At 41.0% G+C, this 15,918-nt stretch overlaps 1 protein-coding gene across 6 annotated transcripts in view; it reads left to right on the top strand.

Annotated features, from left to right (window-relative positions):
- Positions 1-1,582: 1,582 nt before the first annotated feature.
- usp25 (ubiquitin specific peptidase 25) overlaps positions 1,583-15,918 on the top strand; it is a 37,537-nt gene continuing 23,201 nt past the window's right edge. For all 6 annotated transcript variants that reach the window (XM_030069321.1, XM_030069322.1, XM_030069320.1 and 3 more), the window contains exons 1-7: positions 1,583-1,819; positions 9,035-9,112; positions 9,937-10,081; positions 10,865-10,988; positions 11,986-12,148; positions 13,558-13,644; positions 15,060-15,197. In XM_030069321.1, the coding sequence (XP_029925181.1) occupies positions 1,778-1,819; positions 9,035-9,112; positions 9,937-10,081; positions 10,865-10,988; positions 11,986-12,148; positions 13,558-13,644; positions 15,060-15,197 (777 nt within the window). In that variant the 5' untranslated portion in view covers positions 1,583-1,777. The remainder of the gene's footprint in view (positions 1,820-9,034; positions 9,113-9,936; positions 10,082-10,864; positions 10,989-11,985; positions 12,149-13,557; positions 13,645-15,059; positions 15,198-15,918) is intronic.

The raw sequence follows: 15,918 nt of genomic DNA, 5'->3' as shown, positions 1-15,918 counted from the left end.
GTCGAAGTGCAGATAATTCGTCTGTTTGTGCCATTTTAAAGGGTATTTTTCAGTGCTTTTATTTTGAAAGAGTTTTGGGCTTTTATTTTGAAAGGCCGCGGAAGTCCTAGTGTGTGAACGCCAACAAAAAACCCACTCGTAGTACATTCGCTGCTGGTGCCCCTCTGGCCACTAGCAGCGCCCCTCCAGCAGATGGCGCCCTTAGCATGTCCTAGTGTGTGACTGATTTGAGTAGTGGCAGCTGTGGCATGATCACACCAAAATGCAGGCACACAGAGAAATCCTCATTCAATCTAATGGAGAAATCCAGAAAACCCACCCCTTTTTGAGGGGTCACAGCTCGGTCACCGTTTAAGTGACCGACTTGATTCAAAGTTTAAACGAGGCACGAGACTTGGATCTATAAATCTCCCATTTACATGATTTTGCTATCTTTTACTGTTTTTGAGTTATGGCAGTTTTAGTTTGAGAGTGTTTTCTGCTCCCTCTGAGCTCTTACAATGGGTGTGTATTGCACATTCCTGAGGCAGCTAGAGTGAGTCACATGTCCAGGCAGAGTGCAGAGCAGAGCACACCAGAGTCAAAAATGTTTGAAAAGTCTTCACAGCTCCCACAAACTTGGTCCAATCCACATCAAAACTACATATTTTCGTAGGAATTTTTGTCCTCTTTCCATCTGCATAGTTTTCAAAGCCATCAGACTTTTACTTTAGACTCCAGGGGCTTAATTAGTGCCAAGTGTCAGCCTCTGCACACCAAACTCCATGGGAAAAAATGAGGTTTTGGCTCTGGCCACTCCGACTTTGAGGGCTTATGAAATCCAAACGAATCGAGTAATGACGGAGTGTTTAGCAACTTTTGTTCAGCACTGTGTCCTCTGTCATCTGTTAAATTTTCAAGCCGCTGACACTTACGGCCTGGGAGGAGATAGATTTTGTTCAAAGCGGAATTTTGGGCGAGAACGTGACATTCAAACGCAAATTGCGGACTTCCTGTTGGTTTTAGGTCGGGGGTGTCAGCTCGTGATTTGTAGGGCTTGATGAGACCTACATTTCGGCAGTGGTTTGGTCTTTCTATCACATTCCTGTGGGCCACAGCGGCTGCCTTTGTGTGCCTAGGTGGCGCTACCAAGCTCATTTTTGCACCTTGGGGGCCTGTTTGTCCATTTTATCAAATTTTTCGCCAGACCTGGCCTGCGTGCCGAATTTGGTGAGTTTTGGAGCATGTTTAGGGGGTCAAATTAAGGGTTATTTAGACGTAATAATAATAAAAAGAAAAAAAAACACTACAATAACAATAGGGCTTCGCGCTGTTCAGCGCTCGGGCCCTAAAAAAACGAAGCAGATACAATAGGGCTTCGCGCTGTTCCAGCGCTCGGGCCCTAAAAAAACGAAGCAATTACAATAGGGCTTCGCGCTGTTCCAGCGCTCGGGCCCTAATTAAATTAAAGTGTATAAACATGTTTTTAGGGTTTGGGTTGCTTAGGAAAACTGTAAAATGTTGTCAGTTATAAAATGACGTAATTTTCACTGGTTTGGTGTGTGACGCAGATGCAGCTCAGGCAGACGTGAGTAATCGATCCCAGATCCCAGGCAGGGGAGCAGCAATGTTTTCATGCCTGACGATCTGCGCTAGTCACTCTGCCATGGCGCCCGTTATGTCGCTGATTAAGGAGGGGACATCTTAGCATCGCGTTTTAATTCGCTTTGGTGGACATCGGACGGCACATTTTCCTAATTCTGGTTTGAATTCAGCTTGGTTTCACCGTGACGCGGCCATGACCGTGGAGCAGAATGTCCTCCAGCAGCACTCTCAGAAGGTAAGGAGCAGCTAACTTGGAGCCGTGCTACCTTTAGCCTAATTGGCTAGCTAAATAGTTCTCGGACTCAAACTACTTACAGTCCAAGTCGGCTAGCTAGCTACATAGCTGGTTAACTTCACCGTGCAGCTATTTTTACAAGTCTAACAAGCTAACCGTGTGCACCATTTGCAGTTCACCAGTAAGTTAACGAAGGCCTATCTGAGCGTGAAGCGTTACTTAATATTTTTGCTAGGTGCTAGCTAACGTTAGCTAACTTTAGTACGTAAGTTAAACCTCGCAGTTTTGCAACGCTAGCTAGCCAAGTTCTGTTGCGCATGTTAAAGACGAGCCGAGACTTGGCTCGCTAATGTTAGCTGCCTGAGCTAACCGTGTCGTCAACTGAAATAAACAAGGCCAGGTGACACTGACAGACTCGCATCTGTTGTCGTTGAACTCTTTAATATTCACTTAGTCAGTCTGGTTGCTGTCACAGTGCGCTGTGCCCAACATATTTCCATGGTTTAGGTTACCGCAAACAGCGAGGAAGTTGGTGTTTGGTTTATAGGCGTAGCCACATGGTGTTTTCGGTGTGCGAATGTTTCTAATGTTACTCATAACATATCTGATAGCTTTGTTTACAAGGCATGGCCAGCGATGACGTTGGACAGGCGAGCCTCTCGCTCCTGCCTGCTGCGGAGGGAGCAGCTAGCCTGCAAGCCAACTGTGTGATGGTTAACATTTGCAAGGCAATGCATGCTATTTTTACAGATCATCAGAAGGAGGTAGACTAAAGGCAGATGACCGATCATGCTGCCACTGTAGCAAAGTGCGTTTATCCTTTTCCTCCATTGCTAACGAGTTGTGAAATGTATCCATAGAGCATAGCCAACAGAGCATAGCTTCCTGTGGCTGGTTATGTAAGAACTTGCCTGTTGTTAAATCAGGATCCAACCCTTACATTTTTAGGTGAGATGTTCGCTGCTCCAATTCAATAGCCTATCTGCTGGTCTCAGTTTTGCAAAATGGATTTCCTACAATCTAGTTATGTAATCCACAGTCATGTCTTTACTCCTCCACACAGACTTCAGCACCTCTCTTATGTGACACTGCCCTTCTGTGGCCTCCTTTCTTTCTGTTTTGATAACCATGGCTGTAGGCTGATGGTCAGAAGCCTAGAATACGGGCCAAAGGAGCTAGTTTGAGTTCACACTTTAATTTACCACAGTAGCACTGTTGCTGTCTACAGTCAGATGATGCAAACCTGACTGCACTGTCTGGCATGTGTTTGGCTGAAGTAAAGGTGCCATTAGGCTGCCACAAGTGACAATAGAGATACAAAAAAAAGTACAATCAAAATCTTATGCACTGTCATTAGTGATGTTGTATTTACTGGTTGGTGCAAGGCATGTGTGTAGTGAATAAGCAAACAAGCAGCTTTTTGGTCTGGCCATACTCAGTAGAAATACGATCGCACACTCTACTTCAATTTCAAATTAATCTATGTTAGTCTGCATCTTGTAAAATGTGTAATGTTTAATGTTATCAGGCATATTTGAGTTTAGGACATTGTCTTGATGGCTTATGCAGTGCTAAGAGTTTTTGCATCAAACTTTTAGTGAAGGAAAGGGTGGGAATGGAGAATCTTGACTGTTGTAAGCAAAGTGATGATGATGAAGAAGGAGAATATTAAAGGTAATAATGATGATAAAAGTAAGAAAAAAATTAAAAGTCTCTAGAAATGTGTGGTTTCAACAGTTTAGGGTTTTCAAGTGGACATTTCTCATTGCTGCATTATGATCTGCTTGGTTTGACATGGCAGTTCCTTATTTATGTTTATCTATTTTATAGCTGCCTCATTTAATCCTATGTTCATGTAATAATTAAAAAAATTCTCATACTGCCCAAGCTACATTTTAACTAAGACAGTGGTTGGAGTGGGTAATGGGTTAGTCTGATTTCTTCTTACAACTTGAGTTGTAGCACAGTCTAGGCTAGGCCTATATGTTTCTTTGCCGTTGTCACATCCCTGTAAGGTAAAGTCAGATGAACTGATTACTGAAGGCTTCAAAGATTTTTTTTATTCTCAGAGTAGTCGGCACAGTAGCCCACAGTATTGCTTCAGGTCTGAATTGTTTTGACAGTGCAGACCAGCCAAGGAAAAGTTTGTACAACAGTGCTTCAGCAGCTTGTTGCTGTGCCTTAGTAACAGACATTACCAGGCTTGGTAGTGTTGCTGTGTTATTGTGGTGCTGTTTGGTAACAAGGTGTGGTGTGGGTAGACATGTTGTGACCTGTAGTTCACTGTGAGGTCATGTTGAAGTTCAGCTAAACCAGCCTCTGCAGTTAGTTACACAAGGCAGTCAGGATGCCGTAGTTTTGGGACGGTTTGGTTCACTGAGACCACTTTTGCCTGTAACCTGCTGGGATTATGGGGTGGGGAAAAAATTGATTCTCAGTAAAAAAAAAAAAAAAAAAAATCGATTTGAAAAATCAAGTTTTTCAGTCTTGTAATAATGTTTGTTTCAATTTTTTTTCTGACTTGAGAACTATAAATTGTTTAGCTAGCTAAATCCTACAGATGGTGCGTTGTTGCCAGACCTCCTTGGCATGAACAAGAAGTGCAGCAGCAATGGAGAATCCTCAAGCAACGGAAGAGGAAAAACAAATTGAACCTGCTCCAGTTTGAGATAGGGCAAGTGTTTGGACACATTTTGGATTTTATTATCCCTCAGGGAGGTTGATAAGGCTCATGTAGTATGCAGTCTTTGCAAAGCAAAGGTGAAGTATTTCGGGAAGTTGTCGGGAAATGATACACAGAAAGCTGCCAGTTTTATCTTTGAAAAAGTTTTTATTTTTGTTTTAAGAAATTTTGTCCCAGGGCTGCCTTGCTTTGTTATTGCAGACTACAGCAGACTCACCAGTAACATGTGTCAGATGATTGCCGTCTGATTAAATGACATTTATGTTTATTTATTGATTGGACTAAACTCAGAAGCATAACAAAATAAATTCCTCTCAAGGTTTACATGTGATTCAGTGTTTTTTTTTTTTTTTAGGGCTATTAAGCTGTCTGCTGCAGTCAAATGGGAAAAGTCATTCAAAACAGCAATTTAGAACCAAATCTATGCATGTATAGAATAATTTAATCAAGAATCAATAATGAATTAAGAGTTAAATTTGAATCAAATCGTGACCCCCCCCCAAGAATCGAAATCAAACTGTGAGATTCTCAAAGATTGCCACCCCTAGTTGATTCTCTTTGCCAGCCAGAGATCTCAGCTCATTTAAACCCCTGCGGTGTCATTCACAAGCTGCTGCTTAAGGGCAGACAACCAGTGTGACAAACAGGCGTGCCAGACATGTCACATGAAGATGAGAAGTGTGTGTGTTTGCATGTGGTTGTCTGTGTGGGTGACTGTGCTTGTAGATGACTTGGCCCAAATCTGTCACAGTTATGACGTCCCTCACACCACACTGACCCTTCTGTCTTTCACACTAACCAGCCTGCTTCTATCAGCCTCTGACAGTGACCAAAACACACTGGCCACATTCACATGTGCTTGTTTAGCCAGTGCCTTAAAGCTGTCTGTGTGAAAAGCCCTTAAAAGCACAAGAACCACACTGCTTTAAATGGTTTGTTCATGCAGCTCTTAAAGATAGTGAAGAAATGTCATAACGCATCCCAGCTCCAGTCGGGAACCACAGGCAGCCGTTTTAACTACACAGCGCTCAACCTGCTATAATTGGAGCCTGTGGGAAAAGAGGCATGTCAAGTTTTTGTAACTCCTGTTTTCATACTGTGTGTGTGTATGTGTGTAAACAACTCCTGTGGCTAAAATACTAGATGATGTATTAGATTGGGCTGTGATGGTAGCACAAATTTGGTAAAGTTTTTTGATCCATCGGTCTTTTTGTCAGAATATTTTCTAGTTGTCTCCTACTTATAAATATTGAATATTTGTTGAGTGAAAGCTTTTTTTTTTTTTTTTTTTTTTTAGCTAAAGTAAAATGTTTGCCATATGATCTCTTGGGTGTATGTTCTTCAGTGGTAAACTGCTGTGAATAAAATTACTCAAAAAAGAGTTTAGAAAGTTTCATTCCTAGTTTTAGTTTAGACACAGTATTGCTTGATTGTAAGAATCCAGCTGCAGTATTTTTCATTCGATACAGTGAGAAGTCAGTCAAATCGAGATAGCTGTCCTCTCTACTGTAGGAGTCTCGAGGAGGGAGTGGTGTTGTATTGACATTCACCAGCCTGAAGCTCTGAGCTAGCTGGCTGCATGAGTATTGAACTCACTGAACTGAGCTGTGTATCATTGCCTAGTAAACTGTGAGCAGGGCCAGAGACAAGATTGGTTTGGTGCATTATTTATACGCTGTTACTCTAACAGAGGTGTGATCTCTGTTTTTCCTCCAATGTCTAATGGCTTCGTGAACAGTTGCCCCCAGGGGTGAAAAAGCAACGCTGTCTTTTACACTTATGGAAAATTGTGTAGCTGCGAGGCGGGTGAGATCATGAGCAGGATCGAGGAAGAGGAAGTGTCTCCGTGTTCTCTGGGGCTGATTGAGATCTTGTGCCTTGCTCGAGGACATTCCAGCAGCGCTAATGGTTGCTGTCCACCACCTGCTGCCGTAAAAACAAACTTCATTGGTGTCAATCCTGGGTTTTCATTTTTAAAAGTTTTAACTATCTGGACTGTGTTTTTTAGCTTGGTTCCTCCAAGTTAGCGGTCTGAAATAATTACAGAGAAATTGTTAAAGTTACTTGGCTGGCTGGTTTCACCAGGGCCTGGCTATTGCAGCATGTAGTAGGCTACTCCATATATTCACCACTGCAGCTCTATAAAGAATCTTTTTGTTGCCAAAGTCCCATTGAGCGACATTAAGGTTTGAGGGACTGCCTGTGTTTTCTCAAAGGGACACATCAATTATCTGCTAATATTAGCTGGCCAACCTAACACACCTATTAGTTTGGGGGATCAAAATGGCAACTTAATAACATCACTGACTCATCAACAAGAGATGCACCGGGCAAGAGACCAACACAAAATACCTTTTAGGTGACTAACACTTACTGTCTGTATAAAAAAGTTTCCCTCCTTTAAGGCAGACCATGCAGTTCCATTGGGGAGGGCAGGCTGCTTTGTTTATTAATATAAAGGATGCATTTCAGGAAAGATAAAACCCTTCACGTTCATAGTCTTAGTTCTGATAACCAGTGTCACTGATGCAACACTTTTAAATGTCTCTTGAATTCAGTGCTTTAATATTATGTTCATAAAAAAATAAAAAAAATAGCAAAATGCCCTTTTATTTTGGGTTATAATGGGGTAGAAGTATTGTGCTAAATTCATGAGGCATGTATAAGTAGCATAATTACCGGTCATCATGTTTTACCATATCATAAAGTGGTGTGGCCTCCCCTTTGAAACTACATAGTCTGCCTTTAAATGCTGTCATGATGGCCTACCTGTAACCTGAACACAGCATTGAATTTTTTATGTGAAGTTGTCAAATTCGATCTGGGAGGTATATGATGTAGTTCTTCACAGGGTGGTGCACATTAAATGTTTGCTGTTTGTTTAGATCTCTGTTTTTAGTTCAAAACTGTATTTTGACTGTTTGGCATTGTAGCTGATGTGCACCAGCTGCAACATCTCACTTTCCCCCTCTTCCCAGCCTGCTGGCATTTCAGTGGTTGAATAAAGAGTGTATTTGTTGAATTACTGTGCTGTTATTCTGCAACTTGGACAGCGAATTATGTGACGGGCGACTGCGGGAACATGGTGTAGCTACAGTGCTGAAACAGCTTGAGGTTGGGGGTGACAAAAGGGAATCAATTTTTACATCAGCACAAACAGAGAGTTATTTTGCAGTCCTGCTTTTCTTCAGGCTCCCTTTGATTTAGCACCCTTATCCTATCTGTTACCCACTGTACTTGCCATTGTCTGTTCTCCCGTTACTTATAAAAGACGTCTGCCTTGGGTGCTGACAGTAAGTGCACTCCCCCATTATTTAGAGTGCATTCATTCAAGGCGTGCATCGCAGGTTAAGTGCGTGGTAAGGCCATGCACTCCAGCTGGGTTTGACATATAACAGTAAGCCAGACACCGGTGCACTCATCAGCTAAAGACGGTGGATTTAGCATCAGTCTTTTCTCCTGTCTCATTTTATACAGCAAAGGACAGCCTCGTTTTTTTTGTTTTGTTTTTTTTCCAAATTTGTGAGAGTGAACATCACATGCTTTGAAATGAATGAAGGTTGATGACTTCTAACCAGGAGGCCAAGATCTTTGGCTTGTCCTCTCAGAGCAATTTTTCTGTCTGAAAAGGCCAGTGGTTTTCAACAAGTGTGCTTCAGCTGTGCCTTGATGACATTTACTTTTTACTCAAAGGAAAAAAAAACAAATAAGGAAATGAAATGAAAACACATTACCCTAAATTTATTAACAACTAATGAAATCTGCTTGTGAACACTCCCCGACTCTATTCAAAATGAATGCAATTATGCTCCTTGTCCTTCAGCGTTTTGTATTTTGCTTGCTCCCTGTGTAGCCATTGTTATGTCTCTGCAATTAGCTGTGCCTGAGATTCTTTTTTTTTTTTTTTTTGCGTTATGTAGTGTCAGCACGAAACAGTTAAGACCCTTTGGCCCAGCAATAAAGCAGTGACAAGTTTTGTTGTAATTAAAAAATGTTCCCTTTGTTTTTTTTTTTTTTTTTTTTTAACACGCCACTGAATATAATACATAAGACTTGTTGCACCTGTCTCCACACAACAGTGTAACAATTAGTTGATTACTGGAATGACAGTCATCAAATTTTTCAAACTAATGTTAATAATTTGATAATTGATGAATTGTTTGGGATTTTTACCTGTTAAATGACAAATATTTGCTGAATACAGCTTCAGTAATATTTCTGAGGTGCCAAGATTTACTTTCTGTTTGTTCGTAATACTTTGTTTTTGTTGTTTTGGCTGCTGGTCAGTTATTAACTAAATTTTTAATCAGTCATCAAAAAGTCAACTAAAAATCAATTGATAGATCAGCTGGCTATGAAAATAATAGTTAGTCAGGCAGCCCTGCCCCACAGAGTATCATACAGACTCAACATAGATTAATTTATTTTAGATTTCGTTACAGTGTTAGCAGGTAATTTTTGGTCGCAGTTGTCGTCTTGGGTTTGCTAATTGACATTTTGTTTGTATTTCATCTCTCTCCTCTCTCCAACAGCACCAGCAGACTCTTTTAAACCAGTTGAGGGAGGTCACGGGCACCACAGACATCCAGCTGCTCCAGCAGGCCCTGCAGGTACGCCACTGACACGCCGCACATGCATCACAAACACTAATTTTACAGCTGACACCCACGTAGACACCCTGTCTTTTGCTCTGTTTGTCTTTTTGTGTGCCTCAGACATACAGTCAGACACTGTCTTATGCAAACTCAGTTTCTCTCTTATTCCAAGCTGTTTTCACTTCTTACACAGTGAGAGAGAGAGCAGCTGCCTCAGAAGCAGCATCACATATTACTCATAATTTCACTGCATGTATCTGTAAAGTCTGTAGATGACACTAATAATTGACTGTACACATATTTACATATATTTTTAATTTGTGTCAGTGTGACAGTTTGCATAGTTACAGGCAAGTCTTTAGAAGCACGGGAAGTCAGTTTGACAATGTCCAGATATTTTTACGTGAGAAAAAATCGCAGAGGCAGGGGAATAATGGTTCTTATTTCTGATTGGTGAATGGCCACACATTTTATGGAATTTGGGACAATCACACATGTCCAAAAAACAGTCTTCAACTTTAGTAGAGAGAGTGTAATGTGGCAGTAGTATTCCCCAGCCACAATGAGCACACATCATACTGCACGCCAGCTGGTATCTTCGAACCCAGTCGGGAAATTTAAGATATGGAAAAAAGTTTGGAATCTTGAAAAGGAAAACCCTATAGGGTCCTTTGGTGGAAGTTGAGTTTTGATTTGAATTTCTTATCTGTTCTTACCTGAACAAGGATTAACCAGCCATGAGCAGAATCCAGAAACACTATCTGAGACTTAATTATGAACCATTTTGATACTTCAGAAGTGCTCCCTCACAGTCTGACCTCTCTCCTCTCTTGCCGCAGGTGAGCAATGGGGACCTGGCTGAGGCTGTGGCCTTCCTGACGGAGAAGAATGCCAAGGTCCCTCAGCAAGATGAGGCCACCTACTACCAGACCTCCCAGGTGGCCAACGACAGATACATCAGCGTGGGCAGCCAGGCAGACACGAGTGAGTAGCCAGTGTTGACATCCTGTGAGAATGCCACAGGCACAACCTGACCTTAAGATTGTGTCCCCTGTTCACTTTTCACACCGATTTCATTGTGTGTGATATCTGTAGTGATTTTTAGAAGACGTTTTGCCATGGCCTCACCTCTTCTATCTCATTGGCCGCGATATTCCAAATATTTTCCTCACATACTGATTTAGGTCCTCTCTTGGACTTACTAATTGAGATTGGTAAGTCATTTAGCCCATTATCTAGCTTTCTCATAATTGGTATTAGAGCCTTTTGGGGTTATTATTAATGAGAAATGATGTTCACATTCACCAGGTGATAAATGGACTACATTTATTATTCCAAATATAAACATAGTAATAAAAAGTATTCCAAATATTGTAGCCACTGAAGACAGGTTTTAAAAGTTAAAAATTTGTTTGAATTCAGCCAAAGTAATCCTCATGTGGAGTAAACATAAATAACTAAGTTAATATGTCAGAGTCTCTGCTGTATTGATGGTGCCATTGCTCTGCTTTTTGCTTTCAAAACTTTTTGGCTCTGGGAGCTGACCAGTGGCAGTAAAATTTACAGCAGGAGGGCTTCGCTCCTAGTTGGTAATCAGCTTCATGGCTATTAGCACTTGTTTAGAGGAGAGAGGGGAGAAGGAAGCTTTGTGTTCATCTTTCTGTCTTCCTTTTATCTCACTCTAAAGGACTGTTAGTCTTCATTGTGAAAGTAGTCTGTGATGCGCACATGAATGGAAAGCATGCTTGTTTGTGTTTGTTGCTGCAGACGTGATTGACCTGACTGGGGACGACAAAGATGACCTGCAGAGGGCCATCGCCCTCAGCTTGGAGGAGTCCAACCGGGCTTTCAGGGAGACAGGAATCACTGATGAGGAGCAGGCCATAAGCAGGTGAGCTCAGCATGATTATTGAACTATAGCAAATATGCCAGGGACTTCTCAAAACAATTTCTGACCCAAAATAGAAGAAAATCCTGTGTAAACCAAGCCTTAATTTACACTAGGGATCAACATCAGTGGCCAGAATCCCCAAATTTCCCACCTACAATATCTACATTTCTCTACTGGGTGAGGTGTCAAGGGAGATCAAGTCTTGCATGAATCTGTGTCATGCAATGCTAAATTATTAGTCTGCTCTGAAAAAGAGAGAGAGATGACCCACTCTTGTTGTTCTCATGTAAAACTAGGTCAGACCAAATGTTGCACTGTTGCCACGCAGCAGTCATTCCATACAACAAATAGTTTCTGATCATGAGATCAGTAAATTGCAGATAAACAACTTGAATCTAATACTTTTTTTTTCTAGAAACAATAGGGCCTTTAGACTGAGTTTAGTTTAATTTCCTAGAATGATAAGAAAAGAAAACAAGACACTGGTCATTTTTAAGAAAATACAACTTTATTAGATCACAAGTGTTTTTTCCTCTGCAATGAAATCCATATCCATATTTTAGCACATGCCAGACATGAAATGAGTGAACCAGAAATGTTAGAATGAGTTTTTTGAGAAACTGTCAGCAGAACTACATTTAAGAGTCTTCTTATTTCTCCCCGCTCTCATAAATCCACCATTTTGTCCAAAGAATTGTGAAAATTTCAGCTATCTTGAAATGCGTGGTGTAGTTAATTCATTATTGCTTGGCAGATCCAAGTATGCAGTGATAAGTGAGATTAAGAGTCTTACAACAAGAATTATGCTGTAAAGCAGAGTGGATTAGTCAAGTGCCGTGTGAACTGAAACACAAAAATAAAGAGCTACAACCTGGCAGTTGTTTGGCCTTTACGAGAGGGAATATGCCAACTTAAGAGAGGTTTTGTATCACTTGGTGGAAGGCCGATTCATCGCCTGTATCTTGAATTTGTTTGACATGCTTCGCTTCCTGTGTAGAGTTCTGGAGGCCAGCATAGCGGAGAACAAGGCGAGTCTGAAGCGCACCCACACAGAAGTATGGAGCGATTCGCCCAACCCACACGACAGGAAGAGGATGGACAACTGTCCCGTGGGGCTGAAGAACGTCGGCAATACCTGCTGGTTCAGCGCAGTCATTCAGGTGGACACAAACATTCACAAGCACCTTAGGGCTGGGAGACATATGGATATTATATTAATATTGTGATATAAGACTAGATATTGTGATATGGTCATATGGCAGTGTTTTTTCTGCTGCATTACAGTAAAAGAAATAAAGACAATTTTCTGAACTGATTAGACTTTTCACACTGTTAACTGTTCTAGTTGTCATCCCTGCAGTATCATAATATCAGTATCAAGGTTTTCAGTCAAATACATCATGATATTTGATTTTGTCCATATTATCCACCCTTAACGCACATGCTCACACTGTAAGGCCAAGTGAGTGAAAAGGATCATATAAAATGTAAAATGAAGCCTTTCTAAAAGATACTTAATTGAAAATTAGCCTTTTTTCTGAACGCTATCCACTTTATACTCCTGTCTAATTGCACTCTAAAAGATCCTGTCTCTTTGTCTCCATGGGCCTCCTTCTTTGTCTTGGCCTGGCTTTTTGCTCTTACATAATCTCTCTGTGGCCACAAGAATATTTCAAGGACACCAACTTTTGTATTCCTTATAGCATTCCTTTTTGGCTGCTTTTTATTTTGGTGATCCAGTAATTGAAGCTTAGTTGCAGTGGATAAAAGCATCATGTAAATGCTGGTATGCAGGAATATTTTTACACATAAATACCATTACTTGTATCCTTGCGGAACCAGTGGTAGAATGTGAACTGAGCTGAAATATGCCAGTTGAACACTGGATACACCATCACATGGTGCTTGGCTCCTGTGTGTAATGTAACACCCATCCTTGAGAAGATGGCACAGCTTGAACTTGACCCATCTGCTGAAGGCAGGTGATAAAAAGCAGTAAACAACTTTCTCTTTTTGTGACCAGATTTCTAAATCTTTGGACGCTCGCTTTTTTAGATTAGATTAGATTTGTTTAGATTACTTGAAATTGAAATTGGATGGAATGAAAATGTCGCTCCATTAGAAAATAGTCCCCTTAGAAACGTTTGATTTACATAGCAAATCATCACATCCGTAGTTTATGAATGGCGACGACTTTGTTACACTGTTACATTGCTCATTTCATGCAAACTCTAAACATGTAAAACTGTTTTTCATGGTTATTCGCACAGTCTTTATTTTCAAAATAGACCTTGGTGGACATCAGCAAACATTGTGAATAATTTCTAATCGTTTTTTTTTTTTTTTTTAATTGCTGCAGCTTTCTCTATTGGATGGTTATCATATGAAGGAGTTGACTCTTAACAAACAGCTTTTTGCTTACAGAATTGAGGAACTTTTAGAAATGATTAGAGAACGCAGTCTGGTATAATATGCTCCCATACAAGACATGGCATGTATTTGGGCCAAGGTTGCATTATCATGAGATTACTCACTCATCTGTGCCTCCCACCTTTTTTTTCCCCCTCAGTCTCTGTTCAACTTGCTGGAATTCCAGAGGCTGGTGCTCCACTACTCTCCCCCAGCAAGGGTCCAGGATCTGCCCCGCAACCAGAAGGTGAGGCACCCTCCTGATGGTGACTTTGCAGAGTGCAGTCTCTTTCAGCGCTGGTTCATCCAGTCCCCTGTGTGTGACCTCATGTCAGACCAGCTTGCTTCGTAGCAGCCCCAACGCAACCAACTACAACTAGCGGGACTTTAGGCTTGAAGCTTTGGCCCTTTGCGAACAGCCACAACCCACCAGGGTGAAATTGACGCAGGATGTTAAGGCACCATTCAGCAGCTGTGTGATCTCACCCTGAGGTCACAGAGACTTAGCTTTTCCCCCTGACAGTCCACTTATCTTCCTGCTAGTGAGCCAAGCCATAGGGACTGTCCACTGGTGTGAAATGTTTAATGGACCCTTGGCATTTCTCCAGCAGCACACACACCCACACCCTCATCCACATCGGTACATGTTTCAATGGCTGCAAGGGTTTCGGCAATATTGAGCTGCTTAATTCAGCCCAGCCGCTGTTACTTTTGCACCATAGTTCTCAATATGCTGTCATTCTCCCCCACTTTCCCTACAGAGAGCTCACCATAGGGTTAGCGCCGTGTCACTAATCTGGTCTAAGCCTCTGCCGTGGCTGTATGGCTTTGGTCAGTCATCTCTTGATCTCAGGCTCCTCAGTCTTAACACTGACCTTTTGCTTCCAACAGTGAGAGGCAGCTAGAGCTTAGGTCCTAATCTTGACATCTGCATCCCTGACTCCCAAGGACAGAAAAAAAAAAAAAAGTTTGCTTATCATGCACTGTCAACATGTCTCAGTTTGGAGTGTTAAGTTTGACTTTGCCATATGTCCTCACCCTCGCTGCAGTCTTTATTAGCAAATCAATATGTTGGTACTGCTCAGCTTTCCAAAAAATCACCCACAGCTGAAACTGATTGAAGAAAATATTGAAACTCGGCCACTGAATACCACAATTTCCAAAATACAATAGGCTTTGATTTTTGTTTCAAAAGGCAGGCTTTTAGACAAACAACAGTTTTAGTGCTTTGCAGGATTCGTGCAGAAGTTACCATTATTTAACCATCGAAGAAAGAAAGAAATTAACTGTAAAGCTGAACCCTCATTTATTGCAATTTATATTGTCATAATATTCAAAAAATTGCAATGAGTTATTGTCATTCATGTGGCCTTACCATCTATCTCTATGCATTACACACCACATTTATTGCTATGTAATAAATCATTTTGTCAGCATGTAGGCAAATGTAGAAGGGGTATAGTGTATTTTTTAAAATTTTTTAAAATTTAAAATTTTTTCTTGATTTTTGTCTCGGTGGGTCAGGCTGACCATTGAATTGTTCTCTAAGATAATACACCTACTGAATAATGTCAAGTAAAGAAATCAAAGACTAAAATGTGTTGAAAATGAGTCATTTACATCAACTGGTTGTGGTAGAACTGTGTTCATCTCTTTAACCAGGAGCACAGGAACCTCCCCTTTATGCAGGAGCTGAGGAACCTCTTCTCCCTCATGGTGGGGTCCAAGAGGAAGTACGTGGATCCATCACGCGCTGTGGAGATCCTCAAAGATGCCTTCAAGTCCAGCGAGTCACAGCAGGTAACCCTCCTTCAGCCATCGCCTGCTTGACTCAATATGATTTACTGTCTATCGGCCGTTTGTTCATTAATATATCACTAGTGATATCTGAGACACCACTGATTTTATTTTGTTGACACTTGGGAAAGAAATGCATTTTGCCAATGTGTTTTGGCATTTTAAAAATTTCACTAACTGGCCCAAAGTGAGCCTTAACAATTCTAGGTCAAAACAAGGTGACATAATTGTTACTAATTGGCCCATAGGGAGACCGCATCATTGTTGGGGGCAACATGTTTACTGTGCCCTTGTTCATTCAGTGACAATATCACAATGGAGTATTTTTCCTTAGACTTCCGATTACATTTCCACAACTGCAAACCACAGAACAAATATGCAATGTCTAAATACCAAATCGTTAAGTGCTTTTTCTTTGCAAATTAAAATGTATCCCAAAGAAATTTCTGCCATACTTCCACCTATCCATTTTTCCAATGGACAGCTGCACAAACACAGCAGAGATGTGTTTGGGCAGGTCAAGTCTTGAACATGAGCCCTTCTAATTATAAATGCATAGGTTCAACTTGTTGCTGTTTTTAAACTGTTGATGCATAACATGTTATTTAACAGCAGTAGAAGTGCAAAGTCACGTCTTGTCTTATAAATAACTCTTAGCTGTTGGCACCTAGAGTTTTCCTATGTGTTTTTTTTTTTTTTTTTTTTTTTTTTTTTTAAACATTAT

The sequence above is a fragment of the Myripristis murdjan genome, chromosome 14 (genome assembly GCF_902150065.1).
Source record: "Myripristis murdjan chromosome 14, fMyrMur1.1, whole genome shotgun sequence".
Classification (NCBI taxonomy): Eukaryota; Metazoa; Chordata; class Actinopteri; order Holocentriformes; family Holocentridae; genus Myripristis; species Myripristis murdjan.
The sequence above is the reverse complement of the archived record's forward strand: the minus strand, read 5'-3'. Positions and strand labels throughout refer to the sequence as shown.